Source organism: Aphelocoma coerulescens, chromosome 11 (genome assembly GCF_041296385.1).
Source record: "Aphelocoma coerulescens isolate FSJ_1873_10779 chromosome 11, UR_Acoe_1.0, whole genome shotgun sequence".
Lineage (NCBI taxonomy): Eukaryota > Metazoa > Chordata > Aves > Passeriformes > Corvidae > Aphelocoma > Aphelocoma coerulescens.
This window is the reverse complement of record NC_091025.1, coordinates 6,205,019-6,230,694: the sequence shown is the minus strand read 5'-3', so window position 1 is coordinate 6,230,694 and position 25,676 is coordinate 6,205,019. Positions and strand designations below refer to the sequence as shown.

Genomic DNA, 25,676 nt, shown 5'->3' with positions numbered 1-25,676 from the left:
TCCTGCTACTGAGTGCCACATCCAGTTGTTCCCTGGACACGTCCAGGGATGGAGACTCCACCACCTCCCTGGGCAGCCCCTTCCAATGCTGAACAACCCTCTCAGTGCAGAAATTATTCCTGAAAATGGTAACAAAGGCATGAAATAAGTGGTGTTTTACTCTTTTCAGTCCCTCATTTGTGCATTTAAGAACACCATCCTTGTTTCCCGTGTGAAGCCTATTGGTGGTTGACCCTTGAACATTTATTGTGCTCCATATCGGAGTTAGCTCACGGCCACAGCAGCTCTTTGCTGCTGCTGGGATTGGTCTGGACTCTGCTTATTTCTCCTGCAGTGTTGTGACTCTTGCAGTAAAGTGTGGTTATGGGGCATAGGTCTAGACAGTGGTCTGCTGGCTCCTTCTCTGCCAGGGCAGTATCATCTTCAGCTTTGGGAAATTCATGTGTTTCAGTTGCCTCCATCAACAGGCAAAAGCCTGTTTGCTCTGAATTTTCATGTTAGTTTGTAAGATTAATGTGAATGACTTGTTCATCATTATTTGTGTTCCTCCTCTCTGTGGCCCAGCAGTTTTCTGGTGGATTAATTCTCTGAACAGTTATTATATGTCCCATATTGCCTCTTGAAACTTGTTTCTGTTCTGTGTTACGTACGTCACAAGAATGCTGAAATTATGCCTAAGGAGAACGGTTTTAAAATTCTTTTCTGGTTGTTTGTCAGTGGATTTGTTGTAGTTTCCTCATGGTCTTTAGTGGAGGAAGTAAGTGACAGTGATCAGTGAAGGTGGACAGTAAGATTTATAATGTATTTGTGCTAGCTGATTGCCAACAGAACTGGCCTTTCCCAGCGGTGCTGTACGCATACTTGGAAAATCAATAGGGATTAGCCTATGACCCCCTTCACATACTTATACTGTGGTCTGCATTGCTTACCAATATTTCATCTGTTTCACTTAAATGCTGGTACTTACTCAATAATGTGTGGCTGTTCTTGCAAGCTACTAATTAATTTTTAAAATGCAGTATCACTTGAAACGGAGATAAAGCACACCTTCAGCATCAGAGGGAGAGCAGGGCAGCGGCTTTGTGAATTTGCACTTGGTACCTTTAATTAAAAATCCTACTTTGAAAGATTAAAGTTATATATTCAGATTTTAAAAAGTACTAAATCAAGTACAGAAACCTTTTTATGGTGGTTGCTAGCAAGCTAAGTTGTCAGGTTTGACCAGGTACCTGTTTAATTTTTTGCCTGGGTTTGCTGCTGGTTTTTTTTTTTCCTTTCTTAGTTTTGCCTTAAAAATACTTGGTTTGAAGTTTGGTGGTTTTTTTTTTTTTTTTTTTTTTTTTTGTTTACATTGAAATTTTAAGGTAAAAGTATTTTATGTGTATAAATAAATTTCATTGATATTGCATCTAGGGCATGGTCTTGACAGTATTTTCATAGGGTACATAGACTATGTTGCATTTTAAATACTAATGAGTTGAAAAGCTGAACATATGTATCAGGTATTATTTTTCCCTTGACTAGTTTAAAGAAAAAAAAAATTATTGCAATAGTTTAAAAATGGTTTGTTATGCAGTGTCAGATTCTTACTTGAATTTCTAGTTTACCATACAGTTTGCCAAAATCCAAAGATAATGGCCTAAAGCAATTATTTTTGATGAGGTTGTTCTCCCAGTAGAAGGATTTTAAAAATTCACAGTTTCTTATGCAAGTGTACCCATTCCCTTGAGTTACTTAGAGTTTCTTATTGATCTAGTAGCTGGTATTTGAATTGGTCGATGTACTCTGTAACTTGTTTAAGATACCCTACCTGAACTATTAGTTTCAATAATATATTCATAAATTGATTAATCATTACAGTAAGAGTTATTAGCTGCATTTTTATATGTGAGCTCTCCACAAATGACTCCTGCTATAATAATCATGCATATATAAACAGAGATTCAGGTTTAAATTGCAGTACTCCTTATAATAATTATATTGCTAGTGATAGTATGTTTCTGCAAGAAGAAATCAACCCTTTTCTGTGTGGGCAGCAAAATGCTGTGTGTTTATTTAATGTGGATTAAAGTAATTGTAAATATTGATGTGTTTATAAGCCATGTTATGGGAAATGAGAGGAAAGAAGGAAGAGAAGATGTGGCTTTTGTTGGCAGAGGCAGGTGGTTCTAAGGTTTGTGTGTTTGGGTGTGACAGGTGCTGAGTGAGCTGAGCAGAGGGTGCAGGAAGCTTTTAGGGTGCAGGGCTGGGGGTGGGAGGGCACTGCACAGCCTGGGTGGGTCTGGACAGGCTGCAGGAGCTGTGGCTGAATTCATGGTGTGCATCTCATGGCTTGCCTCACCCTTTCAGAAGAGGACTGAAAAGAGACAGAGGAACAGCCAATAGATATTAATTTAACAATGCACTTAAAGGGGTGCAGCTGCCTTTTGCAGTGATTGCAGAAGAGTTTGATGTGTGTGCCTTCATTTGATAGCACCTTGCTTCTGCCAGGTCTGTGTTGGTGTCAAAATACATCCAGCACATACAGTTGCTGTAAATGGGGGGGTAGTTGTTGTGGTTAAATTTGGAGCTTCAAATTATTATGAGTAAGGATTAAAGTGTTTGCATGTTATTTTATAGTATCTATTTTAATGTGTATAAGAGGAATGTGCTCCAAAAATAGAAAGTGCAACCACTGTAACTTTCATAGCAAAGATTGCAGCCCACACAGGGGTCAGAATGAACCTTTGTCTACCACAGTGTGCATGGGCCACATCCAGAACTTTGTGTTTTTTTAGAGAAAGAAATACCCTCCAAAGAAAGCTTGTATGTGCAGAGAGAACTAGGAAAATCTATCTAATCAAAAGTGTCAGAACTCACTTTCTTAGCAGCTCTCTGGTTTGCTTTGCTGAGTGGTGCAGAGTCCCAACAGCTTTGAACAATGTTCACTTTGATTTACTCTTAAATTCTATCAACAAATGTGAACACAAAATACATACACTTGCAATCTTACCATCATGCACATATTATCAAATTAATGGCCTCTTTTAGTTAATAATCTGAGTGTAGTGTGGAAAATCACCCAGCTCACATTTCAGCTTATTTCCTGCATAAACTATTGTCATGAGCCCTGGACTCTTGCATTTTGCCAGTGAATAACTAGAGGAGGTTTTTCATATTTTAGATTGAAAGCCATTTTGTTTCACCACATGCTTTTTCTGCTTCATAAATTCTACTTTAAAACATTCAACAACCTGCTAAATTAATATATACTGTGTTCTTTCTTTAATGGATACGGGAACTTGTCTCACAGCAGTGCATTTGTTCAGCTCTGTTTTGAAAAAGCGCTGCCTGCCGTGTGAAGGACATCTGCTCACAAATGAATGATTGTGCTTTTGATTCGGAGCAGCACCTTCACTTTAAATGCTGGCTGCAGATGAAAGGAACAGATTGCTGTGGTACCACTTTTGTGAGGATTCCTCTACCCAGCATGTGGCTTCATACATTATTGAGAGCAAATCCACTTTATGCTACTACTCCTTGCTGCACTTATTTTGCAAACCTTATTCAGAATGCCAGCAAGGATCACTTTTCTACAAAGGAATAAAGGCCAGTTAGGAAGATTAGGCAGATAAATTATTTACAGTGTTTAATTATCGTTGTACAGGTTTATTAAACTTCATGGTTACCTGGAAACCTAAGCAGGTGCTGGAAAAAAGTCCAATAAAGTTAAATAAAAAATGTTTTGTGTAAAATGGAATCCTTTTATGTGTGCCATGTTCATATAAATGTCCTGGGTTTTTGGTTGAGTGCCAAGGTTGACTTGCATTTAATGTTGTGATTATTATTTTTTTCATAATCCAGTCCTAGCTCAAGGCTTATTATGATAGAAAAGACCACAGAATTCTCTGCTGGGTTGAGCAGCAGTCTGTTGTACTACTGGGTGTCCTAGGAGATAAACAGATGTACAGTGTATGCTTGGGAAATCTCAAAAGATTCCCTTTTTCTGGTATTAGATAGATAAATTTGGTACGGAAAAAAACCCCCACTGTAGCACCACAATACATTTTGGAATTTTCTTTAATGTTTATACTGAATAATTAATTTACTTTGTTGTTTCTTCACATAAATTCACCTAGTTGGTATTTATTTAATCCTAGAATTGCGGATTTAAATTTTTTATTTATTTTGTTTTTAAAAATTTTAGCAGTAGAAGTGTTGTCCTCTAGGAACAGCTTCCAGACCTCTACATGCTGCTCACTAATATAAACTAATGAGCTCCATTAAAGATCTGCCCACACAGTTGCAAAGAACCACCTATTAATCTGTCATCTTTGAGTACTCTGAGAAAATTAAGACCACCAAGCAACCATGAATTAGAAAATGAAAAAGGCAGTACCAAACCTATCATATTCTAAAGATGAGTGCCAAATAGGTAGAAAATGACTGGTGACTAAATCCCACTGATTTAGTTCAGTAAAGTAACCCAGAAGCAAGACAGTGTAAATGTGGGCTGAAGTCCTGGGGTCAAGGGAGTTCTGACATGGGAAGATACCAGACATCTGTATTTTTGAAACTGTCATTCAATTAAGGTCTCAATTATTAGCAAAATGATTTTGCCAAAAATTGTGTATCTTAATACAAGGTCCATTTGCTTACACTTTGGATTATGATACAGAGAATTCTTAGGCTATTTATGGAGAAGATATTTTATCTCCTGTGATGTTAGTTTCCTTGGTTACATCATTTCTTGTTTTAATAGGAAGCTGGTGACCAACTAAATACCCAAAGGGTTGCATTCCATGGCAATAACAACCTGGATTATTTCTAGATGTGTTACTTCATGTGGAAAGTAGTCAAGACTGTTCAGATTTACCTGGTAGAATAATTTTGAGTTTAACCCACAATGTGACAAATGTATTGTAAAAATTAATACCCATGACTTTCATTGTTTTGATTAACTTTGATTTATGCTGTAATAGTAAATTTCTCATTCTGGAGTCTGGCAGTCAGGATTTTGGTGTGGGTATTCGCATCTGCTTTTCTGAAATCTGCTCTATGGGACTTTTTCTGTTATCCTTCAAGTAGCTAAAATATAGCATTGCATTAAAACAGTCAGGTTATTTCTTTTGCTGGCTTTTCATTTGTATAAAATGTCCATACCTATCAGAAGTATACTGATACTTGATCCCTTTTTTCTAAGTTGTCCTATTGTTTGGAAGATGAAGGGAGGGACGGGGCAGATTGGGGGCAGGTCTCTGTCTATCTCTTGGGGGTGGAATGTATGACTCATTTCAGTGGGGCCATCTCTGAAGAGAGAAGCTCACCAGCTGCACCAGTGGGGTTGAAGTGGCTGATGCTTTATAGCTGCTCCCGTTACCTTACATATATATAATTAGTAAGCTCACTGCTGCTGGGGGTGTCATATTGTTGTTGAGAATAAAGAGTTTGTAACACTTGGGGCTATAGTTAGTTGGTACTAATTTTTGTATTCCACTGGGTAAGCTTTGACAAAGACCTGTCATTTCCCAAATAAGCCATTCTTTTAGGAGAACATCTGTTGAAAGAGGCAATTTAAAATCTCCTTAAAATCCAGGGCATAATTAACACTATAGGGATACAAATATTAGTTTTCTAGAAGCTAATTCTTTTTTGCTTTATCTTGATGTTCAGTAACCTTTTCAAGGTTTTTTTTTCTCTCCTTTTTTTATCACCATTTTCAATTAATATGCAATTCTACGTTTAGTATTAACAAATGAACTAAACCAGTAAAAATACTAACTAGAGCCCACTGATGTTAATTGAAAAAGAGAGAAAGTCCTGCAGCAGAGTGGTGTGGTTGTCTTCAGTGATAGCAGGTTAAAGATGTAGGACATCTGTGTTTGTGGAGAGCTCTTTGGCTCTCAGTATTGAGCCATTATCTTTTTAAGCACTGCTTTATGTTATTAAAATTAATTGAAAAAATCAGAAGTTTCTACAAAGCAAGTTGGAGTAAACACGTGATGTCTGCCATCTAAGAAAATCTGATGGAAAAAAATGATTATAAGTTTTGGATTTAATCATCTGCTGTAGCAGCAGGTATCTCTAAAGAACTTGGTGTGAACACTTCAGCAGCTTTCCTGGTCACAGGAAACAGCAGTTGCCTGCCTGTTTATTTGCTAACAAAATGGGGAAAAAAGTATGTGAAATTCATCCCTTGCTGAAGCTGATAAAATTCTATATTAGGCTTTGAGCCATTATCCTTAATATTGGCTTTTAGCTACGTCTATCCCTTCTTTAATTGTATGAAATACAGCGAGATTTTTACATCAGGAAAAATTCTTCATTTATACTCTTGCTAAATAAAAATGGCAAGTACTGCTGGGCTAAAACAGGAAAATATATCCACAGTTTGTGTCTTAACATGTTTAAGAATATGGAGTATGAATCATGAGTCATTTATGCCTATTTTAACATATTTCTGTGTGTCAGCCTGTTTTTACGAAGTTGTCTTTTGGGACCTCACTGTCTTTACTGATTATTAAAATTTAACTTTTTCTTACATTATTTGAAAATACCTGACCACATGGCTGAAGCAAACCAATGCCTCTGAGGAGACAGCAATGAAAATGGTGTAGTCTCAAATCGCCTATATTTAATTAAAATGGCTACTATACAGAGAAGTAGTATTCCCACACTGGAATTCCTGTTATTCATTACCTTACTTCTTTCTGGAAAATTGCAAATTTATTCTTTATAGAGCTCAGGCATAAAAGCTGTCTGTTGCACTAATGTGGAAAATGTTTTCCTATTACACTGTTTCCATGCAAATAACAAATTAATGCAGCTTGTAGAAGAATCTAATCACTGTAATTCAACATTCAGGGGAGCAAAAAATGATCATACTTGTCTTCACTCTTCCAAGAATGACACCAGATTTCAGCTTTTTAATGCATGGCCTATTTAGCTCATTAGTTTTAATATACAGATTTAAAAGTCTTTCCTTGAGCAATAGCTTCAAAACAAGATGTTAAGCTCCCCAAGTCTGTAATCTCATCTCAAGATGTGGTTATGGCCTTGCAGCTATCCTGCTATTTTATGCCCAGTCTTTACACATCAATCTTGTATTGTATTACATCTTTGAGAGATTTAATTTATGCAGTGGGTCATTAGAGCTTTCATTTGCCCATACAGAGGGACCCTGGGGACAGGAATGCATTGAAATCTACTGCCCCCCAACCTTATTGGTGATTAGAAGTCTTAACTGTGCTGCTGAACACCCTAATTTAAAAAATGGGTTAGTTTACCAAACTTGTTTCATGCCATATCAAAAATCGGCAACTTCTTAAGAGATCTTCAAATGTTGGCAATTTCACCTCTGCTGAAGTTGGCTTCCACTCCTTTTCCACCTTCAAAATGTTTGTAGAAATATCTGCAGTCACTTGATCTGACTGTGTTTATTCTTTGGCCTTTTTGTTGGTCTACTACTACAGTGTTTTTTATTAGTTCTACCTTGAAACATATTCAAAAATGTAACACAGAGAACCAAAGAAAAAGGCTCTTTCAGCAGAGGATCTGATGCAAAAAGATCCAACAGTGGGACTGAATGATTTTTGACTTGTTTTTATCAAGAAGTGAAAAATGATTTGAATGTAACTTTTTTTTCCCCCCAAATCTGGATCTTTTTCAAATCCTACCTTGAATTAAAAAAAAACAAAAATTGACTCTCATGCTTCCTTGCCTTCTCCCACACCAAATTCATTCCTGTTTCTTGGTCAGAATGAAATCTTCCTCTTCAGGTCAGACTCCTGCCTTATCCAACGCATGCACACTGACACTCCTTACATGAGACAAGAGAAACGCACAGTGGGATTCAATGAAAAGGAGTTCTGCTGGGTGCTTTTTGAATCTTTTTTTATTCCCCAATATCTGTTTTTCTGCCCCTTTAGACACTGTCCAGCCAAGGAGCAGGATGTTTAGTCATTCTTATCAGTTTGTCTTTTCTGAGATAAGAACCTGGGCCCACCTGACCTGTGGCTCTGGGACAAATGGAGTCACATCAGCCTGAGAGATCAGTGGGACTCCCTCCTTTGCTGATGAGTGGCTTTGTGCATTGTTTGTATCCACACTGGGGGGCATGAATATTTAGTTATTAATTCTGGCTTTGAAAGCTCTGCCAGTTTTATTCTTCTTGTTGAGTTTTTTCTGTATTTCCATTTGAAATACATTGTCTCTTGAGTTTCTGCAGTAGTTCATCGGCATTTTGAAGAAACATTTGTGCTGTGCATCGTTGTTACCTGATTGCTTTCTACACCTTGTTTGGTGGGGAGCTGGTGAAAGGACCTTTTACTGTTCCTTTAGATGTTGTGTGTCCCTGAGGGACTAAGAGGAAGGAACTACCTGTTCCCTTGCCTGGCCTAGGTATGCAAAAAGAGGAGATAAATTATAGTAATAAAATATTTTAATTTTCTCCCCTTTTCTGTTTGGCAAACAGTAGTTTTGGCCAGGCTAATTCTGTCCTCCTGTTTTTCAAAAATGCTCTGATCCTTATAGATGGTTCTCATTGTGATCCCTTTTTCTCCTGCTGCAGTTTCAGTTGTGTGTGTGTGTGTGTACTTAGATTTTTCAATATGATTTTGGTGCAATGATGAAAAGGGTAAGATAATCTTATGGTTATTTCTGTTATACATTATAGACAGAGAAAGAATTCAGCTGGTAATACTGCTTATTACCAGGAGGTATGGCTGTGTCAAAGCTTCCTCGGATCCACAATCTATGTAAGATCAACACATCTGTAGAAATGTGCATGATCCTGCTGGGAAGAAACCTTGCAAGAAGTTGTGACTGATCAGGGAGTGAATTGGGAAGAGAAATAATTTAGTGTCAAAGGGGAGTGATGTTGTTAGTCTTAACAGGCTTAGCTCTTAGTGGGATTGTGGATGCACAGCTCCTCCTATGTTGTGATAATAATTTGAAAAAACTGACTTCCAAAATGTAGACAGTAACAGTTCTTTGGAAATGCTAAATGAAATAATGAATGTAAATCTTCTCTAATGTTGTGTTTGCTTCTTTCACTGAAGAAAAAGCCAAACAACTCAAAAGCTAAAAGATAAGCTCATTTAAAATGCATCAAGTTAAATGTTAAAACTTGATTGGAAACAGCCCAACAACCAGTCTTGTCTTCTGTATATTTTGTGACAGCTGTACTGGGAAATCTATGAGATGGAATTTGTGCAAGAACCAAAAATGCTTTTTTTTTTTTTAATAGAAACTCATATTGCACACTTAACCACACAGTTATAAGGTTTTAACTATATGTAACTTTTTAACAGCTCGTTGGCTGATAAATGAAAAGGAATTCAAAGCTGAGTGGAATACAGAAAAGCAGAAAAACTGCTCATAGTTTCTGATTTCTTAAGCCAGAGATGATATTGTCACATTTTATGAAATACTCAAAAATGATGCTGTGTAAACCCTCATCTGCTGAGTCTCTCTGCTTTTATATTTGCAGCAGACAGTAGAGACTTGGCAAGGATTTGTCCAAAACAAAATGCTAATTAAGATTTTTACAGTCTGCTAACGAGATGAAGTTTAATAGGTTCTTCAGGCAAAAAGGATAGGTTCTGTCCTAATGCATTATATTTCTGAACTTGCAATTTATTCAGTAATTAACTTTTCTTGATGACAATGAAAATGCTAGCCTTGCATGCAAAATTCATTTTTGCCTTTTCTAAATGTACAAAACACATGCAAGTACATTGTACAAGAGATTGGATGAGTGAAACTCTCAAAAACTTGAGGGAACGTAATATTTGAAACTGTTCCATTATTAACTCTATCAAATCATATAGCTGATGTGCTTTGAGTCAGAGCAGCTTATTAAACTGAGTATTGAACTGAAGGAAAGAGCAGAAATGTAGTCTGTGAGTTTCTTGTTGGTGTTTCCTAATTCTTTTCAGGGATATAAACCTGGCATTTTTTCCTTCTTATACTATTTCATATAATTTGCAGTGCTTCTGCCATTTCCTTTCTTTATCCTGAGGGGCTGTTTATTCCAGTTCTGTTGGGTGTAGTTTATTTTGGGGATAAAATGCTAAAGTTTCTGCTGGGCTACTCAACAGGGGAAGCCACCCCCAGGTAACAAAAGTCTCTCCTCGAGTCCCCAGACCTTCCTGTATTAGCAGTTCTCTGTATTCAGTGTAATACCTGTGCATATATTCCCATTATATGTCAGCTCAATGCCTGCCAGAAGTACCTGAAATAAACTGTCTCAAATAACAGTTTTTTTTAAACATGGCACTCTAAAATGAGCCTAAATTTAAATCTTCCTTTCCTCATGTAGAAGTCTGAAGTTTACACCAGAGTCACTAAGTGATTTGTAACATGTATTTCAACATCCAGAAGTTCATTAAAGTTTCAGTGCTGATCTGTGAAAAATAGAGTTTATTAGTAATAAAAGCATTTGCAACATCTCCAAGGCACAGCACAAATATTAACTTGGTTTTGTTATGTAGTATGTATGGGTGTGTAAAATGATGTATAGGTGAATTATCTGTCACACACCAATTTTAAAAAGTGTTTGAGCTTTTTATGCCTCGGGGAGTGGCTTAAACAATGTTATTGTTCTTGGCTACTGATAACTGCAGTCGCTTCCAAATGGGAATGCATCACCCTGTGTGTGGAACTCTAAGAGCTTGAATCAGATCACTTTAATAGCAGTAGTGCCCCATTTCAGGAAATTCCCCATATGACATTAGATTCTATATTCCTGGCATATTTATACTAAAATAAAACTAATTGAAAGAATATATTGCCCAAACCATGTTTACATTTGAAGTCTATTATTTCAGTTATTAAGGGGTGTATATCCCAAGAGCATTTAAAATCATCCTGAGAATCTTTGTTTATTCTTTGTGGCTCAAGCTAATGCTTTATTTAAGAAACTGCAGGATACCCACAGTAAATATCCAATGGAAAGTCAGATTCACAGTCTGATTTCAAGCCATTAGATCAGCTTATGCCAGTATTTTATTGACAAAAAAAAAAAAAAAAACTTAATAAAGGTTACCTTCATACAGCTTTTCTTTCACATATGTGATTTTTAGAATTTACCTTATTTTAATTCAGGCCAGGAACCACATATTTTAAATAAAATAATTGACTTGATTATTTTTCTGTTGTAACTCCTCTGTATGGAGCTGGCAGCCAACTTGGACTTTGCTCATATGTTTATCAGGTCATATGAATGAAGTAAATATTTCAGTCTCTAAATCATCTTCCAGGAATTAAAAGCATTACCTCTGTATGACATGCTTGCATATGTTCACTATTAAAAGCTAAATTGTTTTTGTGAGTATACGTATAGAAGAAGGTAGTTCCCCCCAAATTTGTATGCGAGCATATATTTTATGGGTAACCAACCACCCTGCCCTGCTTCCTAAAGCTGTAGCTGAAAGTGGTGAGCAGAATTTTTTTCTTTAATTTGAGTATTTTGTTGAAGGAATATTGTAAATGGATAATAGAGAGGGTTACCATGAGATATGGGTAATATTTTGTTAAAATTCTTCAAGATTTGAGGCAATTTCATTCCTTGTGTTGACTTCAGTACATAAGGGAATATAACAGACTGTAGATCTTTCACAGTAAAAAGCCTCAAACAAATTTGGGTTTAGAGGCCCAAAAAAGGCTAGTTCTTCACGTGGCACCTTTAAAATGAGATTCTCTACTATATCTACTTAGGCTTGACAAAGTCCCATTGATGCAGGCAGCAGTGCTGTGCCAATGTACAGTGGCAGGGATTTCTCTGCTCTGTGTGGGATGTCCCCAGGTTTCTGAGGGCTGCCTTTGCCACTCTTACTGCAAACTTTGCCTGTTCTCACATTTAAACTTGGGCTGGAATTAAAAAAGTTATCTGTACTTAGCCTTAAAAGCAGGATGTGTGTCATTAGGCAGAATGTTTTAAAACCATTTGAGTACTCTGAAAAATGACTAAAATTATGAGAGGCTTTTCCACTACAATTTGTATTAGATGTTTTAATCAATACTTATGTGTAATTTTAAAATAAATTTTCAATATTTGTTTTATACCCAACAGCAAAAAACATAACTGGGTTTTAATGCTACAAGAAACATTTGCAATGAAACTTAATTCCCATTTTTTTATTGTCTGGTGGAACATTGCCAGTGTTTTTACAGTGATGCTGTCACTCAGTATTTCAAGTGACTTGGTTTCAGTTAGACCCTAAATTTAATATATGAACAATGGGCACAAATAGGGAATACTACTTCCATTGACTTCATGGGGTCTGGGAAACTAATGTGCTGAGTAGTCCTGTTTGTTAGTTTGTAAAATTTCCCATGTTACAACCCTTAATTTTTCAGCTTTGTGTCCTTTGTGTTGGGGCTACAGCATAACCAACAACCCAGACCCCATCATATCCCCTATAAATCAGCTTGTTGGCTGCTGACATCCCCTACCTGTCAGCTTAGGCAATATCAAGCCACACCTGAACAAAGCATCCTGCAGTTCTTAATTACTGAATCTTCTTCAGCTGTCAGTGTCTTTTACATTCACTACACACTTCCTCTCTTGTATTAGGGTGTAACAGACTCATGTTTGGGTTGGTAAGGACCTTAAAAATTATCTAGTTCCAACCTTCCTGCTGTGTGGTGGAGGGATAACATTTAAAATATTGTATTTTCTTTCTTTTGTGTGTTTGTTCTATTTAGGCTCTTGTTGCAATTTACAGGCTGCTTTTCTAAGTTTCAGATTTACATACAGTTTGAAGTGATCTTGTCATCTTCTTCTGTCTACATCTCCCCTATCCATGCATAGCAAACCTCCCTTGTACTGGCATGGTAACGTCTCTAAATGTCTCTTTTATAAATCTTTCATTCTCTTTAAGGACTTCATAGTGAGGAAAATTGTCTTGCAAGCAGCCTTGCCCTCATGGTGCTCAATAAGACACCGCATGCCTGTGTACTGCTTCTGAATATCTTTACTGAAAAGCTCCAAATTGTACATTGCAGACCTTGAAAATCCCTGGTTCATCTCCAGTTTAGAGCCCTAATTGCAAAGATATTTAGCCCTTGCAAATTGTTCAGTGGAATTGTGAGGATGGAAATGGAAATAGGTGTAAAGATATTCTCTAATTCTGTAGCCTGTCACTGATTTAATTTGAACCCAATTTCTAGCAAGGATGACTTCAGGAATTTATAAAGGTTAGATAAGAGCACCACCAAATTAAATGGGAGAATGAAGGAATTTAATGTTGCTTATCTTCTTGAAGGACTTGAGCTTTTGTAAAAGTTCACAACAAAAGTGAATTTTCCACCAAACAGATGCTTGTTTTAATCCAGAAAAGTTTCTTTAGTAGAAATGTCCACCATTGGGAACAAAACCACTCCAAAGTGATTATGCCACCTTATTGCTTAGATATCCTCATATATTTCTTGTTATTCTAGTTGAGTACTGCATTCAGACAGAGGTTGCCAATAAAGTTTATTGTAGGAGCTAAGTGTCAATATCTGTAGTACCCCCCGCCTAGGGTGCTTGTAATTAAAATGCCACAGATAGTCTGGGAGAAGCATGAAAATTTGATGGCAAATTGATTTCAGGTTCATCTTGAAATTTGTCCTCAGCTGGACTCAATACTGCTGGCAGACATTGGATGGCTTTTGTCAAAAGGGTTTCCTGGGATGAGACAGAGATGCCTTGATCTGAATATTAAATACAGTGCTCTGCTTATGACAGTTTGCTTACTGCTAACATGTTCTTTTTTATACACATTTTATTGTGTGGGGAATGTTTAGGGTGGCAGCAGTCTATTTTACTTAGGAAAATACATTGCTTACAAATATTTTGGCACACTAAAGAGCTGACTTACACTATTAGCTTTAAACCTAAACATACAGCCTCAAAACTTCTGAATTCTGCAGATATTCCTAAAATTCAGCTGAGCTACACAAAGAAAAAGGAGTCTGATAAGGTAATAGTCAGAATTTGGGTCAGCAATGGTGTTGGAGAAGGGAAATTCCATGTAAATTAATCCTTATTTAAAAGAAAAAGTTTGGTTTTTTTCTTTTCCTCAAACAGTTCCATTTATAACAGAAAGTACTTGGTGAAAATATAAAATAGACTTTCTGCTTTCAAGATCTTATAGTATGTCCAGTACAGGCCATTACTTTCACAGATACGTTCTTAGCAGTAACTTTTGGCTTTTTTAGGTGTTTAAACAATCTCATGATGAGAAGTGGTTATTTTAAAGTACTTTACAAAATGTTAACATTTGGTCTGAGTTCACAAAATAAAGAAAAATGTTATTTATTTGAAATATGTTCTGTCTTTCAGGAGCACAACTTTGTTTTGTTAATATAATTCCAGAAATCGGATTTTTTTTTTTTTTGTAAAGCAGTTGTGCATGTTGTTAAACCCTGATATTAACTGAAAGTCTTCACTTACATTTTCATACTTCAAAAATAGATCAGCCAACACTTAAGTGGCTGAAGTGATAAGAAAAGGAGGATGAGAGTGGGAGAACTGGTGGGTAAGGGCAAATTGGATGGGACCTGATCTAGTGGGTGGCATCCCTGCCCACAGCAGGGGGACTGGAATTTAATGATCAGAAGGATTAAGTGGAGGTTTATCATGACTTCCTGGCTGGGGCATCTCCACTTGAATTGTCACCTCTTGAAGTGGTATAAAATGTCGTTTAATATAACTTAAAATTTGGTGGCACCTTGATATTTTTCTATATCTAAATGATGCAACTTTTTGCAGAATTAAAAAAAAAGTGATTTTGGGCTTATCTGGAGGTCTTTTGGTTCTACTCCTGTGGGAAACGAACTACTGTAATTATGACAAAAATTAGGTCTGGAGAGTGTAAATTATTGTTTTGTTTCATTTTGATTTTTGAATACCTGAACTGTTCACTCTAACCATTTGCTATTCCGTTCATCAGATCCGTCTCCTCCCTGCAATATTTAAAACTAAAATAATTCTCACCTCCTGCACTAGAAGGAGACTCTCTTAGGTGCCCGAGATCCAAACTGAAGTATCTGATCTCATTTCAAATGGTCAATTTATTTCCTCCTTTCCTGACACAGGTGAAATTGTGTTTTTATTTCCAGCTATGATAGATTTGTTCGCTTGGTAAATATTATATGGTACAGGAGTCTTTATTTTTTCATATAATCTTTGTTTACAAAGTCAATACAATCACTTGGAAAATATGTAGCAAACACTGCAGTATATTAGAATCTTGTGTATTGTGTTTGCTGTAGGTACAAATTCAATACAGCAACTCTCCAGCAATTGACATGTCAAGTAATATATCAACCGTTGGTATATTACTTTTTGCTCATCCTATTACAACTTATCAAAACCAGCTCACCACCCACTCTCTCCTTCTCATTAAGGACTATTGCTCCAGGAGGCTGAGCAGAATCCAGCCTTGCTGATGTGAAGTGCTGTTTCTCAGGAGCCTTGGCAGAGATGTCACGTTTGGAACAGAACTGGGTCCCAATTTATCAGTGCAGAAATCATGCAAAGGCAACACTGAATTTTTAATGAAGAAAATTATTATCTTAATTCACTTGGAGGAAAATTAATTTAAATGAACGGTAAAGAGTTCCCACACAAAAATAGTTTCCTGTGTATAATGGCATACATGTAACTGAAAGGGGACTTTTACATATTTTGAATTAACTTTGGTGTTACTTCTGCCACTGTACTTTCCCTGTGTGTGTTTTTAACCTTTTCTCTCAGTTGTGAATTACCTTGTGTGCTGTGCAAAATAGAAGAAATATGGATTGTAAATGTGAGTAATATCAAGTGACCTTCATTCTGCTCCTGATACAGGCTTTGACCTGTTTGGGTGACTTTAGCCTCTCATTTTCAGCTATCTGTGACTGGAAAGCATGCCAGCTACAGTTTTGTATTTTATAGAATGTTTTAGATTCATAGCTGAAAACTCTCATATGCTTAATATTACTATTAAATATGAAGTTTTAACAGATTATCTTTTTTGGCCATCTTTCCCACCTGTTGTTCTAAATGTTTGTCCTCTGGGTTAATCATTTAGAGAGTGTTAGTACTTCTTTCAAGGCGCAAAATTTTGTCAGGTGAACCAGTCTATACACTGTGATGACAACCAGTTTTATTTTATTTTTTTTGGACAGCTGACAGGACTGTTCTTGCCTTCTTGCATTCAAAGAATTACAAAACACGAGTGCCAAGAGGTGGCATTTGTTCTTGAGCTTGGCTTCAAACCATATTTCATCTTGCCCAGTGTTACAGCACTTTGAGAATTCACTGTATTGTGAGAAATAAGGATGATACTAATATGTTGTATATTTATTAGAGGTAAAATAGCCTTATTTTTTATGCCATTGTCCTCCTTTCTTCTTCAAAACTGATGTGGAAAGTGGGCTGGCATTTTGTCTAGGGAAGCTGGAACATGTGCTTGTCACCAGACTTGATTAGTGCCCACAGAGGGATGGACATTTTGAGGACTGAGTAAGTTTTCCTGCTACCATACACAAGTGAACAGTATTTGGTTGATGGCACAGTTTCTAGAGGGTGGCTCCTATTATTGGTGACTTTATAGGGTTAAAATTAACTTACTGGCTGATCCAGGTTGAGACACTCCCACCACCACCCAAGATTTTGCAGTATTTATTTATTTGTTTAGAAGTTATTTAGGATAACTATGTTTTTCCAAGTCAGCCAAGAGTATTTGCATCAAAACTTTAGCAGGAAACATGGTGATATGCTATTATATCTATGAGTACTCAGGTTCTTTTTCAAGCTGTTACAGCTCTTCCACATATCTGTCAATTGCCTCTCAGTTCTTCGTTCTAATCCTTTCTTCCTCTTTCAAATCCTATGAGAAAAATAGGAACAAAAATACCTAAAGACAGGGTGGGATGGATGTTTAATAACTGGCAGAATGAACAGATAACTATTTACTGTTGTATTCCTGTGGTCAACTGATACTTGAAACACAGCAATAATTTGGAAAGCCCACCTCTCTGTGGCTCTATGTTGGATACTGAGCAGTAGCAAGGATCAAAAATGGTTACAAAAGATTTTTTTTTAATTCATCTGCTGTTATCCCAAATAAATCTTTGTGTTCATCCTTGTAATCACACTTGTGATATTTTCCTACAGAACAGTGATAATTAAGCTGCACTTTGAATACAATCTCATTATTCAGTATACAAAGTCATTACTATCTTTGAGCCCCTCCCTGCCTTCAAGAGCTATTACATGACCTCCAGATCTCTCTTAGACTCCATGTATTACCATTAGAAGACATCCACACTGGGAAATCACTCTGTTCCTGTTTTTGATTAATATTTTATCAGCCACAAGAGGAAATGGTATTCTTTAGCAACACTAATAAGTAATTGAGTAGATGAGATGTCCCTGCTACTTTGAAAAAGCTGTATGTAGAGGCTGTAAAAGAACAGCTTTAGATATGACATAAGATAGTAAATGGAAAAAAAAAACCAACCCAGAAGATGCTGTCTACAGTGAACAGTCAGTAAAAATATCAGCAGAAAATGAATAGTTACAATATCATTGTTGGCAATAGGTTGTCAGAGACATGGTAAAAGGGTCTCTTATTCAAATTGGTGTTCAGAATATATTTTCACAGAGGTGATTGATTCATCGGCTTCAGATAAATTTTAAAGAGAGTCAATGAAAACCACACACAATAGACAGTGGGAACTGATAGTTGTTAAATAGAGAAGTTGTTCAAAGGCTTTTTCGGTTGTTGGTGGGAAACATCAAGCAATACACTATCAACAGATATTTAGGGCTGGCATTTTAAATGCTTATTGACTACTCCAGGGTTATGTATATGAACTGGAGGAAACTGTTGGTGTGAGCAGTTGTCTTTTTTGTGAGTAACACGTGACAGATCTCTTGGCATCCCTGTCTCTTTTGCTGGCTCTGACAGAAAGTCTCCACTTAACATTTTATTTCATTTTGCTGTGTTTTCCTGGTTTTCTGGGTAATTTTTTCATGAATGGAAAAGCTAAATTTGGAAAGCCTGTTGCATTATTGGCTCATAGAAATTCTATTGATTGATGTACTTACAAAGAAACACCTGTGTTGAATCATTTTATACCAAGGTGAGTAAAATGAAGACACAAGAAAAAGATGCCTTAGACATCTAAGATTCACTGTTTCTTCCCCCAACAGAAATATAATTTTTTATGCTCTTTTTGGAAAGGATATTGTAGCAAATGCTGGCAGTACAGTCAGGATGGTGCTGTGCTGATTTAAGATCTCTGTCCTCCAGTAATTATTTTATGTTGAAACCCTGTAGGAGATTTTCAGGTATGTGATGTTACTGTCTTTATATACTATTGATGCAGTCATTTGGGTGTTTATAACCAGGTATTACTTTTCAAGCTTAAATTACAAACTGGTGAGAATTTGTGTAGTCCCCAAAACAGTAGAGGAGAGGAATATGATACTCAGCAGTAAATCCATTAGTCCTTGTGGTTTCAGGAACCCTTCTGCTTAAACCATGCATGAAAAGTTACTTGTTTTGAGTTTTTAAAATCTGCAGCCCTTAACCAAGACTGCAAACAACAAACACAAAGTAATGGATTAACTATCTTATAATAATTAAATAATGTACATAAAATATGAAGAGTTATTAAAAAAACCTAGGAATTACTATTACTTTATTCCTCAAAGTGAGAGAGATGTGTGTGTGTGTGGGGACTACTCTGTATCTTAATGCTAGGATTAATGCTAAAATAGATGTTATGAATTAATCATGGGATTTAATTTACCAGAATTATTTTTTTGGCATTGAGCCCCTGTAATTAGCATATTAAACATGAGTGTTTTTGGTGATCCTTATGACAGTCAAAGCAAAACCTTCTGCCATTAATTTCTTCAGAATTGTTTAATAGGCAAGAACTAATTTTGCAACTAGATTTGAAAATGAAATGGGTTTGTTTAATGTGATGGGTGATAATGGCTTCTGTGAGTGTAAGTTGGTCTCATTTCTGTAAACTCATTGGGTTCAGGGTTCACTGAAAGCTTTGGAGAACTTGAGCAGAAGGAGGAAAGGGCTTGTTTTCCATTTTCTTCCGTGTGTTCTAGTGGGATGTTTTGTGCAAACACAGTCACATTGGGTTCATCACCATGTGGCTGAAGTGTCAGGTGTGTTCCAGACTACACGTGTGAGCTCAGAGATGGACCAGTCTCCTGAAGGCAGGTTTGGAGCAGGGAATGAGGATGCCAGCAGAGTATTTTGTTGACTTACTAGTCAGGTTGATCTTACTGTCATTAATTCAAATAAAAAAAAAAAGAACATTACAGGTGAATATGTATGTAATTTCCCCCCCCCCCCCAATTATTTAGCCAAAGGTGGAAATAATTAATTTATTCTCTTTCTATCAGTACTGCCCAGTTGAGATGCACTCAAATTTTTTTTTTTTGTCTTTTGGATATTACCAGCTGTGTGCTGTTGGCTACCAAGGGCTAGAAACTGTTATTCCAGTGGCTACTAACAGCAAGTAGATAATATATTTTCCCTTCCTCTAGTAGTTAATAGAAAATGAGAGGCTGACAGGGTTATCCAAGTGATAAATCCTGGTTTTCCATTCATTTCCCCTGGGTAAATAATACTTTTTATTATACAGGTGCACCTGAGTGGCCAGCAGTTGTAGGTCACAGTCTTCCCTTCGCCACTCTTGATTTGTCTAAAAGGAAAAACAACTTGCTGGCACTCTTGGCATGGTGAAAAGTATTAGCCACTGCTGGGTGGGGATGTCAGCACAGTCTCAAGAACAGGAGTTTGTAATTCTAACCAGAATATACTGACTCTTTCATTTTTTTTTCCCCACTGAGACACTGAGCTGTGTGTTCTTTACAGACTTGGAGATCTCTGCCTGGTTGTGAGAGCAGGGATTGAACCTAGGGTTGGAGCAGGGCTGTGAGTGCCTAAATGGTGCAAACAGAAGCCTCGAGTGCTCAGCCATCCTCTTAGGCTGCTTTGTTCTATTGCTGCTTCTCTCCACTGAGCTAAGCTATGTTTATTTTCAGCTGTTTGGAGGGTACCAGCAGTGCAAAATGAGATGCTCTTTCTCTCTCTTCCAGACTTCCCTCCCTCTTAAACTAATTTTCTTTTTATTGTAGTAATTAGAAAAGGGCTTTGATCACAAATTTAGTCTTGCTCAGAGTTCAGAAACAAAGTTGTGCTTGGATCGTGGGGATTTTTATGCATCCCTCAGATATAAATGGTAAACAGTGCTCCTTTACCCCCTCTCTCACAAACATGTGAGAGCTCTGACTTGCAAGCCCTTACCCTGAGACTGCAGTAATTTCATTAGCCAAAAGTGTAATTACATTATGAGAAGAAACAGAGTCTCAGATTTCATGACCTCCTCTGTTTTCTCCCTAGTGTGCCATAATGGAGATAAGGCCAAAGTTAGGTTTGGGTTTATTTATATATTTGAAAATAATGTGATCTCTCACAGCCGTGAATGAGATATGATGAAGAAAATTAATCAAGGTAACTCAGGAGTTTGATGTTTGTACTGCTTTCAAATAACATCCTTTATTTTTTCACTTTACTACACCTTGCCTATTTTGTCTGTCACAATTACTGGAAGGAGAATTAACAAGAACAATAGATAGGAAAAGAATTATGCTTCTCATTGTTATGAGAAAGAATTGATTAGTTGTAGTTAATTGGTGTGGTTTTTGAGTTGTAACTACACGACCCTGTGGTGCTACACACCAGACTATCCAACGACTGTCAGGGCTCCGTGGGATATTGATGGAGTGTATTGCAGGCACTGCCTCTTTAACAGCTTTTAAATCTTCTATTCCTGTAGAATGATACAATGAAATACATAAGTATTTGCTTTTTTACCAAACCTGTTGTAAATAACATTAAATGAATGATATTTAAAATATAGTTTTTGTAGCTTCTATTGGAAGTGTATAATCTTAGCATTTTATAAGCATCCAAGAGGCATCCTAGAGGTGTTTGTGTGTGAGTTAGTTTGAACATCAATCTGGCAGAATTACTATTTCTTACACATAAGATTTTTTCATACTGAATTTGGCTTAGATTTTGAAAAGAGCCAGGTCATCTATAATTGATACAAGACTCTGTGGGAATTATGCTTAATTGTGAAATGTTCAGTAACTGCTCTTGAAACCAAAGTACATTTTGGGTTGCTGTGGGCCAAATTTTAATGACTCTCCTGCCCCAGTGCTGCTGAGATTCTACTGGAGATATATCAATTTTTTGGTCAACGTGTTTGCCACTCTGTGTGTGTGTGTGTGTATATATACACACACATATGTGAGTGTAAGAGGCTCTTAGATTGCTTAGTTTAAGAATATGTAGGTAAAGGCAAGATCTAAAATATTCCAGTTTATATTAATCCTAATAATCTTGCAGGGAAAAAAAAAAATCCCATTCTCATTCTAGAGATTTAGAAATCAGAGACAAGACAGAACCAGGTCTTCCAATCCATGTTAATTATTACTGAAAGCCACTGTACAAATACTAAAACAGAAAAAGTTTTAATGTCTTTGTCCCTATGCTGCAGCTGGATCTCTAACAGAGACAAGCTTGGCTGGGGCAGTGCTTGGTTTGGACACCTCCCATGAAGACCCGAAATCTATTGCTTGAAGCAAAAGTGATTTTATCCAGTCGTAGTGCTTGGTGCTGAATGAGGTCTGAGGATTTATAACCAAGATTTTGGCTTTCTGCATTGGTTATTACTTGTCTGTTTTTGAGAGCAGAGTTACCTGCTCTACATTCTAGCCAAGATTGTATTTTGGTTTATTGAATGTACCCTGCCACTTTTTTCCATGAATTTTTGACAGAAGTAGGTACTCTTGATTTCAAAAGCCTGAGTTCATTATGTTATTGAAACCTTTCAAGCATCTATTTACTTCTGCTATTTATAGAATACTGCATTTGAGATAACAACTGGCTTGAAAAAGTGAATTCTGGGCTGCACTTTGACAGGTAGAAGCACTGCATTCAGGCCATGCTTTCTGTTTATTTGAAGAAGAATGTGACCATTCTTGATAGACTGTGATTTTTAATGGATTGAAAATACAGCTATTCATGTCTATTTATATTTCAAATCTGAATTAATAAAGCACAACTTCTTACACACCTGCCTATAGCTCCCAGGATTCACTAACCTGTTAAAAATATTTTTGTTTCATCTCCAAAGCCAGTGCATTGACATGCAAGTGTGAACTGAAGTGTGTGCACCAATGCTGTGACTGCACCATTGTAATGAAGATGAAATGACTGTAATGATGACCTTTCTGTGCCTTTGTCTATACCATGCCCTTCTCTTTAACTGAACACCTTTCAAATGAACATGTTCTGAACTCTTGAACTGTTCATTCTGTTCACTGAGCTTATTGCTCAATCTGCAGTTTATCATTATGTGTCTCCAAAGACTTTGTGTTTCCTTATATTTGACATCTAGATGGAATTTTTCATAACCCTTTACTAGTTATAAATTGGATTGTTAGGGGATTAAGTTAATCTTGTTTCTTTATAGTAGCCTCCGATTTTTAAAGCCCTAATTTAGAGAGGTTTCTTTATTTGTTACTCTCCAATCTGCAAGAATGGAAGAAACCTTAATGCTGTAAGATTCTGTGTTGCTGGAATTATTTATTTCTGCTCATTTTGAAGTGAATTGTACCTAAGAGGTGCGCTTGAAAAGTTGTTCTGTCATGTTTTTTCCCATATTATTATTTCTTCCTTTCTATCTAAATAGCAACTTCAGAAAATGACCCAAAGCAGTGCATTGTCAGATAAACAGTGTGACAGTGAATAGAATGCAGAAGAATGTGTATTTTTCTTGTTCCATTGGGAAGGGAAATAGGAAAAAATGACTTACTGCTTGCAGGAAATTGTTATGGTGTGTTAGTCATAGCTTAGTTTTTGGTTTCTTTATTAGAAGGTGCTCCTAATAATTTATGTACTTTTTATTAACCAATTAACAGCACATATTAAAAATGAAATTAGGGCAACAAAAGCCCACATATTTTAAGAGTGCTGTGGATCTTTCTGTTGTCTAGTGGTAATGTTGCAGGTAATATTTTTTCATTTAATTACTTTGAAGAAGTTTTTTGTCAAGAAAATTAAATATTCTGTAATATAAACTGTGTGATAAATCCAAACAGTTGAAAATAATTTCTGATATCCTGAGATTTATCAAACTGCTCTGTATTAAGATAGTGGTGCCCAAACCCTCAAAACAGGAAGATATGGTGCATATCACAAATTGAGTTGTTAAAGCCAGTTTAGAATATGCAGAAAGCAGAATACTTGAGACATAAGTTAAGACTAAATGTTAAATATTACTTAAATATAAAGGCTTGTATTTGAGCAACACACATTTATTTCTTTAACAAATAAACCTTTTTAACCTTTTCTCTCCAAAAAGCTCAGAAATGTCAGGCTGGTCATAGAAAATGAAAAATCTTGAGTTGTTCCTTGACCTCTTTTATGATCCCTCCATCCCTAAACTCCATCATTGACTTGAACTCTGACACTGAGAATGGTGAGATGTAATTCTTCATCTCGGTGTCATAAACCCCCACGTTCCACTCTGGGCATTTCAGATTTTTATTTGCTCATTCAAATGGAGTTCATGTCAGCTCGTATCATACATAAAGGTTGGGGCTCTCAGAAACTCTTAGGCTTATCTAATCCTATCTCTAGTTTTCTCTTTGGGAAAAATAGAATGCTATTTGGCCATTATTCTGCTTATTTTCTTCTGGTTTATTCTTTTCATTTATTGAATGATTGCTTCAGTGCTGCCCAACCACCCCAGAACTTTTAAAATATAAGTTTTAAAGGTGCAGATAATGAAGATTACAATTATAATTTTCCTAACCTATTTCTGCAGCTGTACCTGTGCATAGTTAGTAGAAACAATGGCAAGGGATAGGATTGCATTAGGAAATCAGTGAAAGGGAGGACCTGAGGAAGACAACAATGGAGTCTGACCAGGTGAGGATAAGAAGGTGCCTTGTGTTTATCAGAAGCCATTTCAGCCTTTGTTCTAGGCCAGGAGAAGGAAGGGTGTGAGCGGAAGACTTGGGTGCTTTGTACTTTGTCTCCTGCCTGTTTGATGCTCTGTTAAGGTAGAGAAAGATATTACCTGCTGATATGTTAGATACTTCATTTTTAAATGATCATAAATTTTTGCCGGTGCTTAATAAGAATAGGTTTACAGTGCAGTGGAAAAGTGAATATAGTGAACCAGGAGAACGCTTAGGGAAGGGGAGAGATTACTCACAAAGAAGGTCTGAAAACAGTGGTATTGCTTATCTGTGAAGCAGCTGATAGTTGGGGGCATCAGACTGATTTTCAAAACAGTGTTGGAAAGACTGTAATTGGAAATGTTTCATCTATATTTCTATTCCCAACAGAAATGGCAAGATGCAGGTTTAAAACTGTTAAAAGGGAAAAAAAATGCTTAAAAAGATCTCTCTGCTTGTGAAACTCCTGGCCATGTAGAAGGCCAAGCATTTAGTAAATTCATAAATAAATTAAATATTGATAATAAAACCACACCAAAGAATGCAAAATATTTATTAAAACATACTTTTGTAAAATAGTCCTTTAACTGAATACTGCTTCCAGAACTAGCCACTTTCAGAGAAAATACAGTTTATTTCATAGTAGAGTACTGACGAGTTAAATCCTTTTGAGTCCTGTCCATCTCTGGTTTTGCCTGTTTACACCAGAGGCAAATGATATGTTTATTTTGGAAATATAAACTTGTTAATTGTCTTACAGCACTTTTCCATCAACCCAGCTGTTGATAGCATTTTATGACTGTATTTCTCAAAATTTAGGTGTAGAAGACACTTGTGTTTCAGTTCTAAATACTGCAGAGACTTCTTATATTACTAATACGAAACTAACTGGCATTCACTGTTTCCAAAGCAGTTTTACTGCTGTGACATTAATTTGCAGTACTGAGCACTGTGGAAACTTTCATCAAACCTAAGAAGTTAGTTTTGATTTGTTACAGCACACAGTGGGTGTTCATAGCGTATGTTTTTATTTAATCCTTCAAAGGCCTTTCAGGAAATAGCAGCTAGCATGTGATGAAATAATAGCAAGAGACATTACCAACATTTTAACATTATACAGATCATTATGCTTCATACATTTTGGAATTATGCTCCGTTATATTTGTGGTTTCACTTTGTTCTTCCAAGCCACAATTCTGCTTGGTCTTATGAAACAGCACATGGCTGGGATATGAAGCTCAGTGGAGGTAATAAGAGTTCTGTCTTAAATTGTAAATGATTGAGCAACTCCCTCAAAAGATATGCTGGGTTTAGAGCAAAGGCAGAGTTAGGAGAAGTTGGAAAGAACATGAAGGAAATGTCTCTCCTGTGGTCAGGAAGGCATCAGTTCTGCCATGCACATTCTGCCTTGTAGCAAAGAGCTGCACAGAGCTGCTCCTTGGTATTTTGTGGTTCCATTTGTGACTGCTCATTGAAGTGTGAGAATGTCTTGTAGAAAAGGAGGAAGGAAATTCAGCACCTTAGGAGAGGTAATTACTGATGTGGCCATTGCATGGAACTTCTCTTCAGATTCCCTCATCGAAGGTCCAGCATTAGAAAAGGGAAAAGGTTATGAGTAAACAGTATAAATGTGATTGTTTTCATGTATTCTACT

At 36.6% G+C, this 25,676-nt stretch overlaps 1 protein-coding gene across 13 annotated transcripts in view; it reads left to right on the top strand.

Annotated features, from left to right (window-relative positions):
* Nucleotides 1-25,676, top strand: part of WWOX (WW domain containing oxidoreductase) — a 487,168-nt gene that overhangs the window by 139,740 nt on the left and 321,752 nt on the right. The window contains exon 9 of one of the 13 annotated variants that reach the window (XM_069026692.1): nt 15,376-17,057. The exons of the other annotated variants lie outside the window; for them this stretch is intronic. Within the exon in view, the coding sequence (XP_068882793.1) occupies nt 15,376-15,417 (42 nt within the window). The 3' untranslated portion in view covers nt 15,418-17,057. Of the gene's footprint in view, nt 1-15,375; nt 17,058-25,676 lie in introns of those variants that run through there. 13 annotated transcript variants of the gene reach the window in all.